The 18520-nt window shown below is 37.9% G+C and overlaps 1 protein-coding gene across 4 annotated transcripts in view; it reads right to left on the bottom strand.

Annotated features, from left to right (window-relative positions):
* SORCS2 (sortilin related VPS10 domain containing receptor 2) overlaps window positions 1-18520 on the bottom strand; it is a 519673-nt gene that overhangs the window by 70795 nt on the left and 430358 nt on the right. For all 4 annotated transcript variants that reach the window (XM_054290103.1, XM_054290102.1, XM_054290105.1 and 1 more), the window contains exons 6-8: window positions 12545-12609; window positions 10011-10129; window positions 6782-6871 (exon numbers count right to left, since the gene is read on the bottom strand). In XM_054290103.1, the coding sequence (XP_054146078.1) occupies window positions 6782-6871; window positions 10011-10129; window positions 12545-12609 (274 nt within the window). The remainder of the gene's footprint in view (window positions 1-6781; window positions 6872-10010; window positions 10130-12544; window positions 12610-18520) is intronic.

Below are 18520 nucleotides of genomic sequence, written 5' to 3'. Positions count from 1 at the left end.
AGATCTTCAGAGTTTGGAATATTCCTTATTGTCTCTATTCAGATTTTTGTTATCTCCAGGCTGCATTCAGTATTTAAGATCTTGTGGTTTTCTTTCACTTCCATGCTGAAATGAGAGCCCATGACTTTCCAGATGTCCCAAGGCAGAACCTTCTCCCCATTCTGCCATAGCAACCATGCTGTTTCCTCTGTGGTGTGTTCATTTCTCCATGGGCATCCCTTCTCTTATCTCTACTACTTTACTTTTTCCCTCTCAAGCCTGCTGTGCCTCCTCTGCTCTTTCTCTTACTGACCCAAGTATCCGTGCTCTTGCCGTTTTCACTTTCCTCATTCTCTTTGTTTTTGCAAAGCTTGCCAATGTCAGCTGGTATCAGCCATAGTCTGTAATACCCAAATACCAGTATTCTCCTTCTATCTCTTCTTAGGCTGTAAGCTTTTGCACAGTTCTGAGGTTCTACGAGCTGCATTGCCCAAAACTTCTTGTCGTTTTGGTTTTTTTTTTTTTTTTAAAACCTCTAAGCCCCCATGAGATTCCTCTGTTTTGCTTACCAAGGTGCTTCTTGTGCACTTTATTTTGCAAATTCCTTTGTCACAATTTTTTCTTCATCCTTCCCTCTTCAATGGGACATGTTAGACCACACTAAGCACAGAAATATGTATATTTATCACTAAAAATCTGTGAAACTACTCATAGGTCCAAAGCAGTGAACCAGCCCATGGAATTAGAATTAAGGACAGCTGGAGATCTTTTGAATCAGAATTACTTTTTCTACAAAAAAAATGCTAAATGAATCCTGATCAAAGACTTCATATTAAAATTTGTCATGATTAAGTTAGGCATCCAGTGACAGGTCATGTCACTCCTGCTCTCTCAGGGACTTGTAAGCTGCCGTGTTTGTACTACATCAATGGCAGAGAACATAATTAACAAACAAATAACACAAAGAGAGTTTCAAAGTGATACCCAAAATAATTAGGCATTTGCAGAAGGCCAACTTGTTCCAAAAGATGAGCAGCACTTCAAAGAAACTACATATCACATGGAACAGACATGGTCTGTTAAATCAATGAGTCTGATGGTGTACATAAAGCATTGAAAGAACTGGGCATGTTCAGCCACGACCTGGAGCACAGACACCCAAGAACTCTTCCATCAAGTACACAGACACAATCAAATATTTCTTCCTGAAAACACTGCTTAAAAATTATTTCTTTACTTCTAACACAGAGAGACCAACAGTGTTTCCATAACTAATTCCCTGTTTTTAATGTAGTCAAGTCTGTTATCACATAAAGCTGAAAGAACACCCAATCAAAAGTTAGTCCAAAAGGCCTAAAGCTATTAAACAGAGCTGGATGTGGGGCAGTTGAGGATAGCAGGAAAGAAGGAAAGAGGTTTAAAGAAGGAAGGGAAGAGGAATGAGTTTTTTTCATTGTATACAGACACATATCATCTACATTCAGTAACTAACCAGTCTATAAGCCTGCAAATACTTTACAGAATTTTATATTCAAGAAATGTTCAGTATGGTCTACCATATTACTAACTGTGATAAGAAACTGTATGACACAAATAAGTACAATTACAGCCTGAAGACAGAAGGCTACAAAAGATGACAAAGATTGTACAGCCTGCCAGTGCTCCTTAGCCTTAGATAACATAGGAAGTATCATTCAAAATTCTTGGGGTTTAAATCCAACAATTATTGGTCAGATGCCAAAATTCTGCCCCTTTACAATCTTTTGATGCTGTGGTTGAGCAAAATGTTAACATGAAATAAGCAATGTACTAAACAGAGAATGGTGAGGAGTAAATGTATCAGTAGTGGAACAGATGTAAGGACTCAAGGCTCTGTAGTCTCAGTCTTGACCTCCAGATGTACCACATCTATACTCCTGTAATCTCTCAAGCACAGTCAAGGTAACTGGATGGCATATATCCCAAAGATAATCCTCCTAATCTTCCTTGCATGGCTGAGCAAAAAAGTTCATGGAGAGAAATCAATAAGTTGCACAGTGAAGAAAAGAACAGTTCCTTGAATCCTCCTCAGATGGATTTGTACACCCAGCAAGTCAGACAACTGCTATAGCTCAGGTTCACTGGCTGCTGTGGTGACACTGCCTGGGAAAGGAATATTTCCCCTGCAGCAAATGTCACTACCACCTGCATTTCTACTTTCTTCCCTCTTGTTCTTTGCTCAACAGCCATTCCAGTGGACTTTCAGAAGAATGGAGCTGCCACTAAAAACTGCTCTTCTGCCTGGTACAGGGGAATAACCTCAGCCAAAGCTTCCCAGGGTGTGAGTGGCAGAGGTGGTGAAGGGGCTTCCCAAGTAGAACAAAAATTATTGGGAGACTAAGAGCCTTGCAAATGAGCTGCCATAGACTCAGTAGTTTGCAATCCAACCATCAGGCAGCCAAATCCTTGGAGAACATCACAAAAAAGAGTTGCAGGAATCTTCTACCATTTCTGCTGTTAATGGATAGACCCATTTAAGGATTGTCATAGATCTATTATTGAATGATACAGACAATTTCAGAAATAAGTCTATGGCTAAAACAGTGTTGTCTGTGTTCAGAAGTAAGTCTATGTTAAAACTGTGATTCAGACTGAAGCCAGGAAGAGGTGGGCATGCTTTGAGGTGACTATGTGATAATCAAACCAAAAAAATACATGGATCTGATAAAAGGCATCTCTAGGAGATTCATATCGCCATGAATAAAATACAGACTTCAACCTATTTCTAAGGCAATTGGATTTTTTCTTCTTTTGTTTTTGTTCGCTCTTACCCTATACTTCTATTTATCGTGGTTACCTGAAAAATTTTACATTATTGCCTATTTCACAAGATATAAAATAGATACAGAGATTGAAAAAGATGAAAGAAGCTTTTCCCATACCATATATTTTCAGAACTAAACTTTCTGAATTGCAGCAGGATATAACAAACAATAGAGCTCTTGCATCATTAAGATTTTGTAGGAGGCATGAATGAATGCAGAATCAATCAATGCCTTGTATCAGTTCTTAAAGGGAGATCATTATCAATGGGATTTATTTAAGAGAGATGGGAATAGGACTCAGAATAATTAAGTTATTCCAAATTGCAATAGTAAAATTGCCCTAATTTGTAGCAATTTCCTTGGTTTGGTCAAAAATTTTGTTAACAATGTCTTTTGCCTAAACTCTCGGAATGAACTAGTTCCCAGTTTTATTGTTACCCACATCAGAGCATGACTCAAATACCTGAACAAGGACCAGACCCAATGTACTGCTCCCTCTCTCCCTCTTCAAATTGCACTTCTAAAGGAGAGGGCAATCAGGGCTGCAGGAACTTGTGCAATACAAGTGTGCTGACAGTCTGGATGGGGCTTTAGCCTGTGCCCCTGTGCCCCCTGACCCTCCCAGCTGTGGCAGCTGAACCTCTGCCCCAGGCTGAAAACAGCCCGGGGGGGATTGCTGGATTCCCCTGGGACACTCCTGGATGCCTAACCAGCCAAGCTGACACACAAATGCTGTCCTGCTGCCCTTGGCTTCATTTTGGAATTCACTTCCTAAGAGTTCTCAACTTCTGATCTAGTTTTAGCAGCGCAGAACAAGCAATCTTGATAAAATAGAACACAGTATAAAAAACAGTTCAATTTTAAAACAACAGTTTGAAAACAGTAGTTTGAAAATTCCTCTTCTGTTTTGGGGAGCATACAAGCAACCTTTGATATGGTCTCATCAGCTTTTGCTTCCACCTTTCCTGGCAGCAGCCAGCACTTGTCAAATGCAGGAGACAGCTGTGGGATTCCATGCAATGTCAGTATCAAACACAGTGTTACAAAAAGAAAAAGATCTCTCAACAGCACAGAAGAAAGGTTAAAAAAATTATCTGAACCCTGATGGCCCCCAATGGCTCTGCTGTCTGTACACACACAGAGCTATGATGTGTTACAAAAAGGTGATCTCAGAGGCACTGTGGAGCTGGAGCCCAGAAACTTAACAGAGGTAAAGCTTGGTTGGAAGCTGCTTTTAGCAGCCTCTCATTCGCAAGTAGGAAGGACTGTAAATATGTCCAAAGACACACCATTATTTTCTAGGTTTCTCTTTGGGGATGCATTTGGACAAAAACAAACAAAAGCACAAATGAAAATAATATAAAAAAAGAGAATAAATTCCTTGCAGATTTCCAACCTTTTTATATTGAAAGGAAAATGAGACATCAAAACCATTTTTTAACTGTTCAGTCTGAAACTGCTCATTCTATCTCTATATGCAAAATCATCATGAAAGGAATTTATGAAGCAAAAGAATTGCGTCTGAAGAATCCAGCCCAGTTCCATAAGGCTAGAGGTTGCATTTTGGCACAGCTCTCCTGATGTTGTTAGACACAACCTTGACCAGTCTAGAGCATCTTCTGACTTAGCTACAGTTTTCCTTCCCTGTATACAATCACTGCTCAAAAACTCTGTACAGAGACCACTTGGAAAGAGATTTTTTTGACACTTCATTTCATGCTTTTGAGAAAAATGAAATATGAAAAATGAAATATAGCCTGTTATAGTCATGCTTCATCTCCTGGTTAAGCAAAATCTAATATTTAAAACTCTCTGAAACTCAGATCTTTCAAAAGCTATTGGTTTTAATCAATCTTAAAAAACATACTTTGTAAATTCTTCCATTCTGTTTATCTCCAACCACCATAAAAGAAGCAGCTTCAAAGTCACATGTTCTAAATGTACATTTAATGTGTCAGTGTCTTTGCTGATATCCTGTGTCTTAGTAAAGTTCCATGATCCAATTCTACTGCACTTGGATGATTCTCACTGAAATATAGCACTGTGAAAAATTTTAGAGCTGTGTTCATATTTACTTCAGTATGTAAAATTTCGGTTCTAATCTGAAGGTACCAAATCACTTAAAAGAAAATGTCTTAGAAAGGGTTAAAATCTTTCATATTCACCATTATTCTAAATGTCTTTCTGGCTTCCAGGCTTCTTCCTGAAATTTTCAACTCTGTTTTGTTCAGATACCAAAGAAACATCTCCTGGCAGCATTATCAAAATGCTGAAGAGATAATACTTACTTTATTCCTCTTGTTGGGTATTGTCTGAACTAGGAAGAGCACAAAAACATCCCTTTCAAAATGACATAGTCAACCTGTTCCTAGGTAGCTATAGACTCTATCCAAAATGAAACCATTAACTTCCAATTTATTTATTCAGTCAGGCCTGGGGTAATCTACTTAGCAAGGAGAAAAAAAAAAAAAAAAAAAAAAAGAGAGAGAAAAATAAACAAAAGCCATATTTTCCAAGGCAAAGAATTGAGCATGCAGCACTATTTCAAACAATCCAGACTCACTATGACAGAAATACCAGGGAATTGTGGCTGACACTTTATGAATGTGTCAGAAGCTCCTTGTTTACACTCTGCTTCCCTGCCTTGCTCCTTAATTGCTTATTTGTGTCCCAGTGCAGGGTTCAATGGCTGCAGTCCCTTGAGGTTTCCATGTTTGGCATATTTTAACCTTCAAAACCTGGATATTCTCCTGCTTTTTTCCTGACTACAATTTCCCCCAAGATAGCACAAAGGCTGCCTTGAAAGGCCTGAAAACCACAGAAATAACTTTGTGTTACTGTTGGTCTATATACCTGTCTCTGACTATGCATTTCTTGACAAGATAGAGACATAGAGAGATAGAGAGATAGATATTTCTGTAGTGTTACTAGGAACATATCCAAGTTTCAGATTCTTGTTCAACTAATACCTGAGGATTTGATCTGAGATTCTGGTAATATGAAGTGATTTAAAATTACCTCAGATTACCATTTCTACTGGCATAAAAAAAAGTCTAAGATGAAAAAAATCTAATATTAGAATGTTTGCTTTATAACAATAACAGCAAAAGGAAATAAATTGTACTATAATGTCCATCCTTAGATGGGTAATGTATTAAACTAATACAATTCAAGGCATGCAAAGAAAACAAGTTCTCTGCTAAGTAAGTGGCAGAATCACAGAGAATCACATTAAAAACCAGGAACCTCATGAGACCTCCAGATTAGCCTCTTGCTGGGAGCAGGGTGAACTGTAAGGTCAGAGCTTGTTACTGAGGGTTTCATCCAGCTGGATCTTTCAAACTTCCAAGTTATTTTTCTTCAGGACTGCAGAAGCCTTATAACTGCAAAGTTAGGAAATACACTGTGTGCAGCACAAAACAATCAACTGCATCTGTTAGTCATATTTAAATTTCTGTACTTAATTGCTGATTTACTATGGAAATACAGAAACCCTATCACTAGGAAGATATGGTAGACTGAAAGAACCTCTCACCAAGTCTTGCAATTTCATTGAGCAGTCAAAGTCAGTACTGGGATTCTTTAATGAAATAGAGAAACACCAAGTAGCAAATTTCTCTTCTATTAGTATTCATGCTTATACCAGACAACACCATGTGGAATTAAAAAGTAATTGATTCTTGAAAGAACACTTGCTCTCTATCTTTCCATTGTCATTGGGTGTATAGCACTGCCTCATGGAAGCAAAGCTCAAAAACTGCAGTAACTGATGACAAATAAACTGTTGTACATTATTCCCCTCTATGGTTTACAAGTACTACATTAATGGAATAAAAATAAAAGTAGTATTCAAAATAAAAATAAGGATTCAAAAATCCTTACAAGGAGAACTTTTGATCTCAGAATGATGAGGTTTGAAAAAGAGCAGAACACAACTAGTTTAGGTAGAAAGAGAAGATGACAAATGCAAAAAGAGAAAGAAAAGCATGCACACTTACTTTTGGCAATGCATATTTTGGCAGCTTCATCTGAACGAAGCCATTTCGACGGTACGACACGTAATACTTGGTCCTGTTTGCTGATGTTGTCTATAGGAAGGAGAAACAGAACTCTGTGACAGCTTATGTTAAATCTAAAGAACCTGAGATAGAAAACTGCTTTACATTTAAGCTGTAACTGAAATATGTACCCATTACTTTTAATGCAATGTTCCAAAGTACCAAAAGGAATATTCCAAATAAACATCAGTGAAAATTGTCAACTCACAGCCTCACCTGGATTTTCTAATCAAAAATGTAACACCAATGTGCTGGTATATAAATTGGTATAATTCCAACTAAACCTTTAAGCACCACCAGATCATATCAGTAAATAAAACTCAGCCTTTGGCAACATTTAACCTTTTTTTCACAATGAGACTCATCATCTTTCTTTGACTTGGGAAATCCATTTAAAATACTACCCCAATCCCACTGTTTTTCTCTTAAATTTTTGTGTTTAAAAAGGGAACAAGATTCAAAACACAGCCTATCCGGAAACATGAAAACTTGGCTTGGTAAAAATAAAGTTGATATATGACAGCAGGTCCACATGCCTGAATATTTTAAAGGTAACAAAGTATTTAATATTGTATGCATTTTTTTTTGTGGTATAAAGAATGTGAGGTCTTTAGGAATGTGATTTGTTAAATGATGATGGATCAAACCAAAAACCTCATCATTTGCTTAACTACTGCTAAATGGCAGTCTTACCCATCTGCTCACAGGCTTTTTTTAAATGCATGTTTTAACATCATTCATTTAAATTACTGGAGATGATGCAAGGCAGAGGAAAATTGGACTTGAAGCACATAGTCATGTCAAGCCTCACTGGTATTAAAGGCTGGTCTGTGCTTAAGAACAGTTTTGAAACTTTAATCCTGCTTCTAAAATCACCTCTGAAACTGTCTGACTGTCAGTGCAAATTGGGAAAAAAATTAGTATTAGAAAGTTTCTGATCTTTATGGATATAAGCATACTAAAGAAATGTGGCTGAGATCTTCCTCTAAGGTGGTAAAAATCTCCAAAATAGATTTGGGCCACTGCAGACCTGCAACACTGTGATTCACATCTGCACAGCTCAGGGAATATGAATAATGCCAGGGGCAGGGAGACAGTCTCAAACTCTACTGTCTTTTTGCACAGAGGATTCTGTCCCATCCTCTTTCTGACAGGAATTGCTGTGATATCATGAGTTGTCCTTGGTCTGATTATAACTTATATAACCGTACTTTAGTGTAGTGATAAATGGTTTCAGAAGTATGCTGTTTCTCAAATGTGTGGTTTCACTGGAACAGGTAAGTGCTGTCCTGCCTCACACCTCTGGGGTGCTGTGCTTCAGATGTGACTACAGGATTCCAGAGTCACCTTCTATCCTCCAGTAATACAGATATGGCTAACTGCAAACCAATTTAGCAATAAGATTTACATTACATACTGTGGCTTACTGCAGAAAAGTCCAAAGGAAAAACACTAGAGATGTTTCCCCTTTATGTGGAACACATGAACATCTCATCTACTGGCACTGACTTGTCTCAGATCTAGAGAGACCAAATTACCGAAAGCATCATTAAGGAGCAACTGTCTCTTACTTATGTGTGCATTTCCACCTTGCACTTCCATTTTGTGTCTGCTCATGTCTGTCATAAAAGGGAGTAACAGCTCAGGATGCAGTTGTACACGGTATCCAGCAAAGCAAAATCCTTGATGAGGAAGCAGCCAGTGTTTTGCTGAGCACAGCAGTCCGGAAGTTTGCATGGTGAGAAGAAGTTCTCAGCATCTACACACTATGAAATGGATTTTTAGACTGTGCCTGGGGGAGCCACAGATAACAGCTTTGAGCAAAATGCATGCCATGAGTGCTAGATCTTATCTGAAAAAGGCTACTTTAGTCCAAAAGTTCTTTCCCAATGCCATTGGGTTTTAGTTTTGGGGGTGTTTTTTGTCATTGTTGTGATATATTTTTTTTTTCTTTTGGTTGGTGAATGGGTTTTTGTTGGGCTTTCTTTGGTTTTTTTGTTTGGCTGGGGTTTTTTTTAATGTTAATTCTTCTAAGCCATGCAGGTCCTTGAAACCACTATGCCAAACAAGAGGAGAGCAGATCCTTTGTGACCCTGCTAATTTACAGGTCCTTGGGGAAGAAACAGGCTCAAGGGGGGAAAGTTGGAAAGGAGCCAATCCGGTGCACACTGAGGCACTGGTGGGGAGGTGTATCCATTGCTACAAAATAGCTTTCCTGCAAAAGTCAGTAAATATACAAGCCTTGCAGCAAACAAATCTCATCAAAGTAAGAGGAAAATGATAGCTGAGCACTAAGGAAAGCACAAGCAACTTCCCTAGCAAAATCTAATAAAACAAGAAGGACATAACTGCTCCTTGAGAAGTTTGCAGCTCTGAGAAATTCAAACCACAACCAGTGCCACACACTTAAAACAATACTTACAAGTGTGCCTGAGCTGTACTGGTGCCACTTGGCTGACAAAGTTCCAGCCCATATTTCTGCAGGCAGGTCTTGTAATTTGGGAATGAAACAACCACAATGTAATTTGGACCACCATGAGTTGTAGACGTGGTGCTTGGGGATATGGTTTAGTGATGGACTTGGCAGTGCTAGGTTTGTGACTGGACTAGATTTTAAAGGTCTTTTCCAAACTAAATCATCCTATGATTCCATGCTAATTTGCTCCAAGCTCCCCAGCAATGGCCATTTTGCTTCCTAAGCACAGCCATGTTAGCAGTTCTTTCCTGGCAAAACCTCTTCAGAAGAGAATCCATGTGAAGAAGCTGTATAACTATTCTTTCAGTGGCTGTCCTTGGAGGTTCTTCCCAGGGAATGGTTTTGTGTTTTGTCCTGGAAAGGACCTAGAAGAGTTTCTAATCACAGGAACACAAGGTTTGCATTTCACGTAACACACAAGAGTATTTATAAAAAGTAACAAAATCCACTAGAAAATTTTCATATAGTTAAAGGGCAACTGGTTGTACAAACTAAAGATGCTTTTTTTTTTAAATTTCTTTTTTTGTTTGGACTGATAAAGGAATGCTTTTGTCCATGTAAAAAATCATAAATCATCATTCATTAATTCCACCCTGCTCCTTACAGTGTTGCACTGTTTAGAATTTTATTTTTGAATTCCAAAATGAGCTGTCTCTCCCAAAAATGCCAGAGAAACATAAGGTACATATATACCTGCAGAAATATGTAGTCATCCTGCACAGTCAGGGAATCCCGATCAGTGCTGCCAGCAAATGGGACTGTCATTGTCTTATCAGAACAATTTTGAATCTGGCAAGTGATATAGCGATAACCTGAGGGAAGAGAGACAGAAACATATGACAGGGCTATCAAGGGAAAAAGAAGCAAGCAGTACTAAATGCTATTCATGTAGGAAAAAGGCTGCCTTTGCCAGGTGAGCTAGTTGTAGAATTATTATATTAAACTCTCATATAAGACTTTTTCAATCTCCAATGTACTGAGAATATATTAACTGCTTACAGTTCAGATCGTTCCCTGGAGGCAGCCTGTTATTATCCAAATTTTGCTGGTCCAGAGAGATTAGGGGTTAGATGAATGAGCCATTCATGGGTGGGGATAATAGAAGGAGCCTCTTTTCTCACTTAACCTATGCACAGAGCTGAATTATTCACTTGGAGATATGGCAGCCTGACACAACATAACTGAAATCAATAGATCAACCCCAGTATAAAATTGTGATGAATGAGAAAAGAATCAGGCTGCATTTAATAGACAGCGTGCAGAATTTTAAAGCCTACTTTCAAAGCTCTGTAAGAGTGTTCAGACACACTATTAGCACACTATTGGAACTTGTCTGTTGGGGCAGGATTTCTATATTCAGAGTTAATACCTTGCTGCAAAAGCTTAGACTGATTTATAATCAGAGGAGGCTTTGGCCTTTCTCTTCCTCTCCAGTTAGCAAGGACTATCTTCTCTCCCTGGATTCTTAGAACAGCACCACTGCATCTTTGATACAATCTGCTCTTATCAGAGACAGCAGAGCCAACAATCACTATCTCACACTAGCTGTGGCTTAGAGACCTTCCCTGGGACTCTTTAAGACCTTCCCTAAGCTCTTGTACAGCTCATCCTTTGTCACAAGCTTCTGAGCACAAAGCAGTTGAGTCACTTGCCCAAGCACAGTGAGGCAAATGTTATTTACACAATCTTGTGCCCAGATCACTGATGGTACCCACGCTCCAGGTACAGTGTGAGAGAGCAAATAATGTAACCCCATGTCCTTCACTACTTTTGCAGTGTGAGGGGAAATGCATCCCACATTTAATGACTTTTTATTAGAGAAGAACAAACCAGTACACTGGATACAATTATTTGTTTTAAAATCTGGATCTGTTTAAGAGGCAGTTAGAGTCAATCCAAGTTCTCCAGTTTATGTCCAAATCAACACCGCAAGGACATTTGGTGCAGCAATGGACCATTTAAAGTCTTGCAGGTGTTTACAGTTCACAACACAAAAATTACAGTTCTTTGTCATATGGGTAGTGCAAAGATGCTGTTTCCACTAAAATCAATGGCTATGCTTGTATTCACCCTAATTGCATAAAGTCAGTTTCTTGACAATCTAGCCAGGAGATATTTCATGAGAGTTTTTCTTTCTCTGCTTAAAAAAAAAAATTAAAAAACTTAAAAAATAAAAAAAGAATCCCACCAAAAAAAAAAAAAAAACCCAAACCAAAACCCCACCAAAACTGAAACAAACAAACAAACAAAAAAAGAAGCAACCAACCAACCAAAAAAACCACCCAATAACCAACCAACAAACCAACCAACCAACCAATCACACTCTCCTCCAAAAAAGCCGCCCTAAACCAAAACCAACCAAAAGAAAAAAAAAAACCAAAAAAACCACCCAAAATGCACCACCAACCAAAACCCCCTTAGCATTCAGTCCCTGAAAAATCATCTTACACTGTCTCTAAAGAAAACACCTGATGGAGCTGTCACCATGCCTCATAAACCTCACTGCTAAAAGATTTAGACTTTTTTTCATTCAGCTTTTAACATAACTTTGATTTTTTTAATAGGGCTATAATTAAGAAAAGCTATGGGAACAGAGCAAGTCAAACTGTGCATTCTTTATGGCTCACTTTTAGACTGCACAGGAACTAAGATGATCTGATTCAAGGAATTAAATTATCTTTCAAGAGTATGATAGGGAACAAGAAACTATAAAAGCATTTGGAATCATGGTGACTCTTTAAGCACATTCTGACTACTAATCTGCTTTTTCATTTATTTCCCTTTTGAAGTTTCAAAGTATAGTGGGTGCTATAACATGAGGAAATTCTGAGAGATGGTGGCTGCTGCACTAGACCTGACATGTGCAATGATTCACATTAATAGACACTTACCCAGCACTAACACTGCATTGCCAGTTTTATTTGCAAATAAGGAAAAACTGTTTAATGTTCAAATGCCAGGATTAATTGCACTATTAATGGACATTATCAATAGAACTTAGCATCCTGACATCAATTCCTCTTAAAGTGAAAAACAAGTAGATTTTAAATTACACTATATTTTTATATAACAGGACAGTTTTGCTGACTACAAATAAACAGAGAAAGAATCTGACTTGCACATTTTCTCTTCTGACTAGTTTTAAAAACAGTCCAAAAAGTATCTCTAAACCAAAGAGAAATAACTATATACTAGTGTATCAATTGATAACATTTTCATTTGCATACCTCCACTGGGGTCCTGGATTTCCATATGAACTAAATCAAGGTCGCCGTCAACTCCAGCAACAGCCCTGAGAACACAATATAATCAAGTTATGTACAGCCACCTACAGCATAGTAATCATGGGGATGGAAGAAAAGAGAGGATTTCATCCCAACCAGCTTTAGAATTCTAGCTGGGAATAAAATAAACCCCATTTATAATGTCCTATTACTAACATCTATAGACAACTTATTTTTTTCTACTTTACATTATGCTTTTCTTAAATTTCTTTAGAATCTCTTCTACTAAAAAAATGCATATAAATGGAATCAATTTTAAAAAAAAGAGTAGAAATATGTATGAAATTAGGAAAAAACCGACATAATCATAAATTGATATATACACACACACACAGAGATATGCACTCACATGCACTGGCAAGCACTATAGCATCTTTTTACAATTATGTTTAACATTTGAGACTATAAAGCAGATTTAATGCTAAAAAAGAGTTAGATTCCTTTCTTATTAGAAATATCTAAAACTTGACACATGGTTTCCATAACAAATTGATATATCTTTGGTTAGCATATTCAAGAGAAGAATACATTCTGCTTTGACAAAGAAAGGGAAGAATAATTTTGAGAAAAATATCCTGAGAAAGAAATTCAGTCAGAGTTGATCAAGGTACTGTTTAACTTTGTAAAGGTGTAATGGGAATACAGGATGATTTTCTCCCAATATCTCTCATGTCAAATATGCTCAGCCGAAAGATGAGTTTTCTGCCCTCAGGGCTCCCATCCCAGCCTGGCAATGGCAGCCCCAACAGTGCTTCTTTCTGGCCCTTCTATTGCCATCAGTCAGGCAGATTCTGCAGAGCCAGCTTTGGGCTGTCACAACGTGAAGCAGAACGCAGCCCCACTCCCACAGACACATCACTTTTCTCAAGGCCCTTCACTGGCAGGGCAAGAGTCATTGAGGCAGAAAATGTGAGCTGAAGATAGGCAAAGGAGATCCATTGAGTGATAAAGTGCAGCTGGATAAAGTGCAGATATTAAAAAGGTCCATTAAGATACTTAAGAGAAGATTATCATTTTGATACAATTATTAACAATCAAATGCCATAAAGCTATACTTTGGACTGAAATTGCATCATTGTTTAATGGTTTTAGTAGCAGTGATTTATGAGGAATGGTTAAAACTCAGACTCAGTAATTGGTGGCTCCTCAGGAACACAGGCCAGGGGGAAGAAACTGGATGATTTCCACTGCTGCATAACAACCAGAAATAATCACATATGCTGTTTTTCCCTAGTAAGATAAATGATCAGGCCAAAGGAGGAAAGGGAGGGGGAGAGATGAGCCCCCTCCAAGCCATAAGATGTCAGAGAAACTTATAGTGTGATTTTTTTTTTTAGCAAATGCATGGAAAAATCTTGTATTTATTAAGAATTTGATCCCTCAAACACAAACTATTTCAGCACTTTGGAGGCAATACGTTAGGTTAGAGAAGATTTTAGATCCACTATCTCATGAAAATATAAATGAGCAGAGGGAAGGGATCTGTGAACTTTTGTGCTGTATGTGCTGTTATCTATGTTTCTAGATAGCCACAACACAAAATCAAACCTGCTATAACTCTGTAGTCAGCAATTTGAGGGAAGAAAATGTTTGTTGAATATTTTACTTTTAGTCTTGGACCTCAGGCAGCTGAACCAAAGAAACTTTTGGGTTGAATTTTCTGAGCCTGAGCCTGAGATGCTAATAAACATCAATAATGCAAAGAAAGTTTTTGGGTACTTCTGAAATGATTTCTTGTATCTATAATTTATCACACATGATTTCATAAGCACAGTTTGAGGTATTTGTCAATATCTTTACCTTCTCATCTTTATTTCAACAGCTCAGAATTACAATGATCTCACTTCTACATGCTCCTCCTAACAGTGGCAGCTGACACATGTAGATTCAAATCTTGTTTCCAGTGTAATTTTTCAGAGAAAGAAGTTGTAACTGATCTGTTTTAATGAACACTGCAGAATGAAACTTTCTTACCCTGACTACTTTTCTCCTTTAGACTGTTATTATTCATAATTATTTATTAATTATAAATTACACAGAATATTTCAAAAATATTATTTGTGTTTTTCATTACTCCAATTGTACTGATGAACTCTAGCAGGAGAGACTATTTACTCAATGAGGATGTTACACCCTCAAAGGCTACTTTTGAATGTCAGCTATGGAGCAGTTTCTGAACTCCAAAGTCCCTTTTCCCAACTTTAAAAACACTTAGGAATAGTCCTTTCTTCTTTTATTGAAAAAAGACCAAATCTCTTACAGCTGCTAAGAAAATCTCCAGAAGAGAGTATAACTAATATAGAGAATTTGAAGTTATATCCCTGAAGAATAAACTAATCTCATTTCAGTGGACTCCTCTGCCAACAGTACTTAAAAGATAATACAGTTATTTCACTTGTGCTTAAATCATGAACCAGAGGAAAAGTTGTGTGATACTCTGCAGGCTAAACACAGAGCAAGGCCCTCGGCTGAGCTTCTGAAAATACCAGGCAGACAAGATGCATACAGGAACACAAACCTTATGTGGCCCTCTGAAAAGGAAAGCTCAGTTTCATACTTTTTTGTTTTGTGGGAGAAATGTAAGACAAAGTCAGGGTTTTTTTCAATTTCATTTACAAACGTGCTACTACCACAACATAAGTGCATTTTACTGGTGTGAGCATTGTGACCACACATCCATTCACAAGGACAGTTTACTGTTCCCCAGCTGGTTTAGGATAGGACTTCTGTCTTATAAAGCACAGATGCAATGGACCCTGATAATCTGACAGCTTCTTTCTTTTTGGTTGACATTTTAGAATAAATTCTAATATTTTTTCCCCTCCAAATACAACAAGCATTTTCTTGTAAACTATCTTTTTTTTTTCTCAATTTCAGTAGTGGTTACTTTTGGTTTGGTTAAAATTCCCCCACTCTTCTCAAAGTACTTCGCATTTAAAATGTTCTCACCTCAGCAGTCCGGGACCACTTGTTTGTTTAGTAGTTTTACTTAGGTAAACTCAGGGTTTTCTGGTTGACTTTTTAATCTTTTACATCCAACTGCTGAGTTTTCCAATGAAATTCAGACTAACTTTCAGCTCAGACAGGCTTTCCTCCAGGAAAAGAAGCATTTCTTGACCAAGTGTACCATGTGGGATAAAACAAGTGCAACACACCAACACTTCAGATCACATAACAGGGTGGTTACAACACTTCAGAATTAAAATATTGCAACTTGACTGCAGGATGGTGTAAATAAAAGCAGCCTCAATCTAGCAATTGGCTTAAGGGCACTGCCATGCTTAGAAAGCAGATCAAAAGCATTCAAATGTTTTCACTTAGTAGTTTAAAATGGCATTGACTCTTGGCAAACTGGTTATTTAGGAAGAAAAACCCTATTATTTGATTCATACAGCCTAAAAATAAATCTGTTTATGACTGATTTGTGTTTCAGGCCTTGCTGCCTTCCCATCCACTTCAAAAGACACACCTTTAATGATTCAGTCAATGCCTTACACAGACAGCACGTTCTCTTATAGTTTTTTTCCTATGCCTTAAAAACGTTTTTCTTGCAATGTTTGTCCAAACAGAAGAGCTACTGTGGTTTTTCCCTGCCTTGGGTTCACCTTGGCTGGCCACAAGATGCTCACAAGCTACTCTCTCTCTGTCCCATCTTAGCAGGACAGAGAGAGAAAATATAATTAAAAGCTCAAGAGTGGAGATAAAGACAGGGAGCTCACTCATAAATTACTGTCACAGGTGAAACAGACTTGATTTGGGGAAGAGTAATTTAATTTATTGCTTATGAATAACAGCGTAGAATAATGCCTTACCATGGCCTTCACCACAGGCTGCAGGGGTGTCTCTGCCCTGGCACTTGGAGCACCTCTTCCCTTTCCTTCTGCACTGACCTTGGTGTCTGCAATGCTGTTCCTCTCACATATTCTCACACCTGTTGTGCACCTTTTACTCTTTCTTTAATCTCTTATCACAGAGGCACCACCAGCCTCACCCACAGGCTCAGTGTGGCCAGTGGAGAGTTTTCCTTTGAGCTGGCTGGAACTGGCTCTGTCTGAGATGAGGGCAGCTCCTGATCTCATCCCACAGAAGCTCTGAACACTCCTGCTACCAAACCTTGCCACGTGAACCAGTCACACACTTCATCACACAGAAACAAAACCTTTTTCAAGTGATTAAGTCAAACATAAGAATAACTGCCCATACAGATTCTTGGCTTTACACACAAGTGAAAAATTCAGTGGCAAAGGCTCAATGAAATCCTCTTTGCATTTCTCTCCTTCAGGACATAACATGGCTGAAATCCTCTCTTTCACCCAGCCCTTGAACAGCCAGGCACCCACTACATTTGACATAAATGGGTACATCTGTGACTGAGTATCTCTATGGAATTTCATTATGAGAACAGAACTTTGTCCCTGGAGAACAACTGTTTATCAAAATAAACTCATCATTTTTTATTTTTATGTTTTTACCTCTCAAGAAAATGGAAGACCTGTAGCTAAAAATAAGAACAGATGCCCATAGCATAGGATACAAATATCCAAGTGAGTCAAGGATAAAGAATTCCTAAGGCTCTAGATAGTCATAAAAGAAATGTGTTGAGCCTAATTCTCTGGTAATTACCAATTCATTTCTTACCATCCCAGGGTATATTTGTGCTGGTGTAGACAGCTGATTCACAATCTATTCCTTGCTAATGTATTACTGAGACTTATTTTGAGAAATCAAAAGGATTTCTCAATGCTGCATAAGCCTTGGGGACTGAGAAGAATAGCAGCAGACCTAGAGGAATCCCAAACTCCACTACTCTTTCTTCTTCTCAAGGATTACCACATAATGCAGCACTTTTCACAATGGGCTTCACACACGAAAGCAGTTATATACCATCTAATGGGTGGGTGTTTGATGTTTGGCTGGGATAGCTCATATCTTTGCATTCCATGCTACAAATGCACCAGGAACTGAAAAAAATCAGTTATAAAGGATGGGTGCTATAACATCTCCTAAACAGAAATCATCACATTGGGCAAATGCAGTTTGTAGGCACAAGTAAAACTGGTCAAAGCAAGTAAAGTTTCTTAATTTTACAGAAAAAGAAGTTGCTCAAAATGAAAAAAAAATTGCTAATTAGTATTTATATAGAAATATAATATTTACTTTCTATGTGTTGATACAATTCTTTTTAATTACAGTGTGACTTAGTATTTTTTTGTTAGTTTCAAATCTGCCTCTCATGCTTTTGCTTTATAACTCTTTGGTTTAGAATAGGGTAGAATAAACTATTTCAGTCGGAAGGTACTGACAACAACCTTCCAGTCCCACTGCCTGACCTATTTAACACTGACCAAAATTTAAAGCAAGTGGTTGATGGCATTGCCCAAATGCCTCGTAAACACTGACAGGCCTGGGGCATCAACCAGCCCTCTGGGAAGCCTCCTTTGCCTCCTAAAATGCTCGGAGAAGACCAGCTCTTATGAAGGGTTAGCCAGCTTTCTCTTCCAAAAGAATAAATGAATCAAATAGAAAAATCAGCTACGATGGTGTGAGAAAAGATCACACCGTATCACAGAAGAAAATATTCTGTGGTCCTAAATTAGAGATGGTTGTATACACTTTCCACTGATGCCAATAATATTTCCATTTCACTATCATGAAAGATCAAATTCCATACATAAAATCTAAAAATATATTTAAGGAAGGATCAAGAACACTTGGTAAGCAAATAAGCCCTTGAAGATGATAGTAATATATTGCTTATAAATCTATAACATGTTTCTGAACATAAATATTTAGAATACTCAGTCTCGACTGACCTTCCCTTAACATAAATACATAACACATTCTATGAAATTAATTGTATTTAGATCTTCATTTCTTTTTGAAAACAGAAAGAAAAGCTTTTTCAGGAAATGCATGAAG

This window comes from Melozone crissalis, unplaced genomic scaffold (assembly GCF_028551555.1).
Source record: "Melozone crissalis strain CALT ecotype California unplaced genomic scaffold, PUWL_Pcris_2 ptg000006l_1, whole genome shotgun sequence".
NCBI lineage: Eukaryota > Metazoa > Chordata > Aves > Passeriformes > Passerellidae > Melozone > Melozone crissalis.
This window is presented reverse-complemented; position numbering and strand designations above follow the sequence as displayed.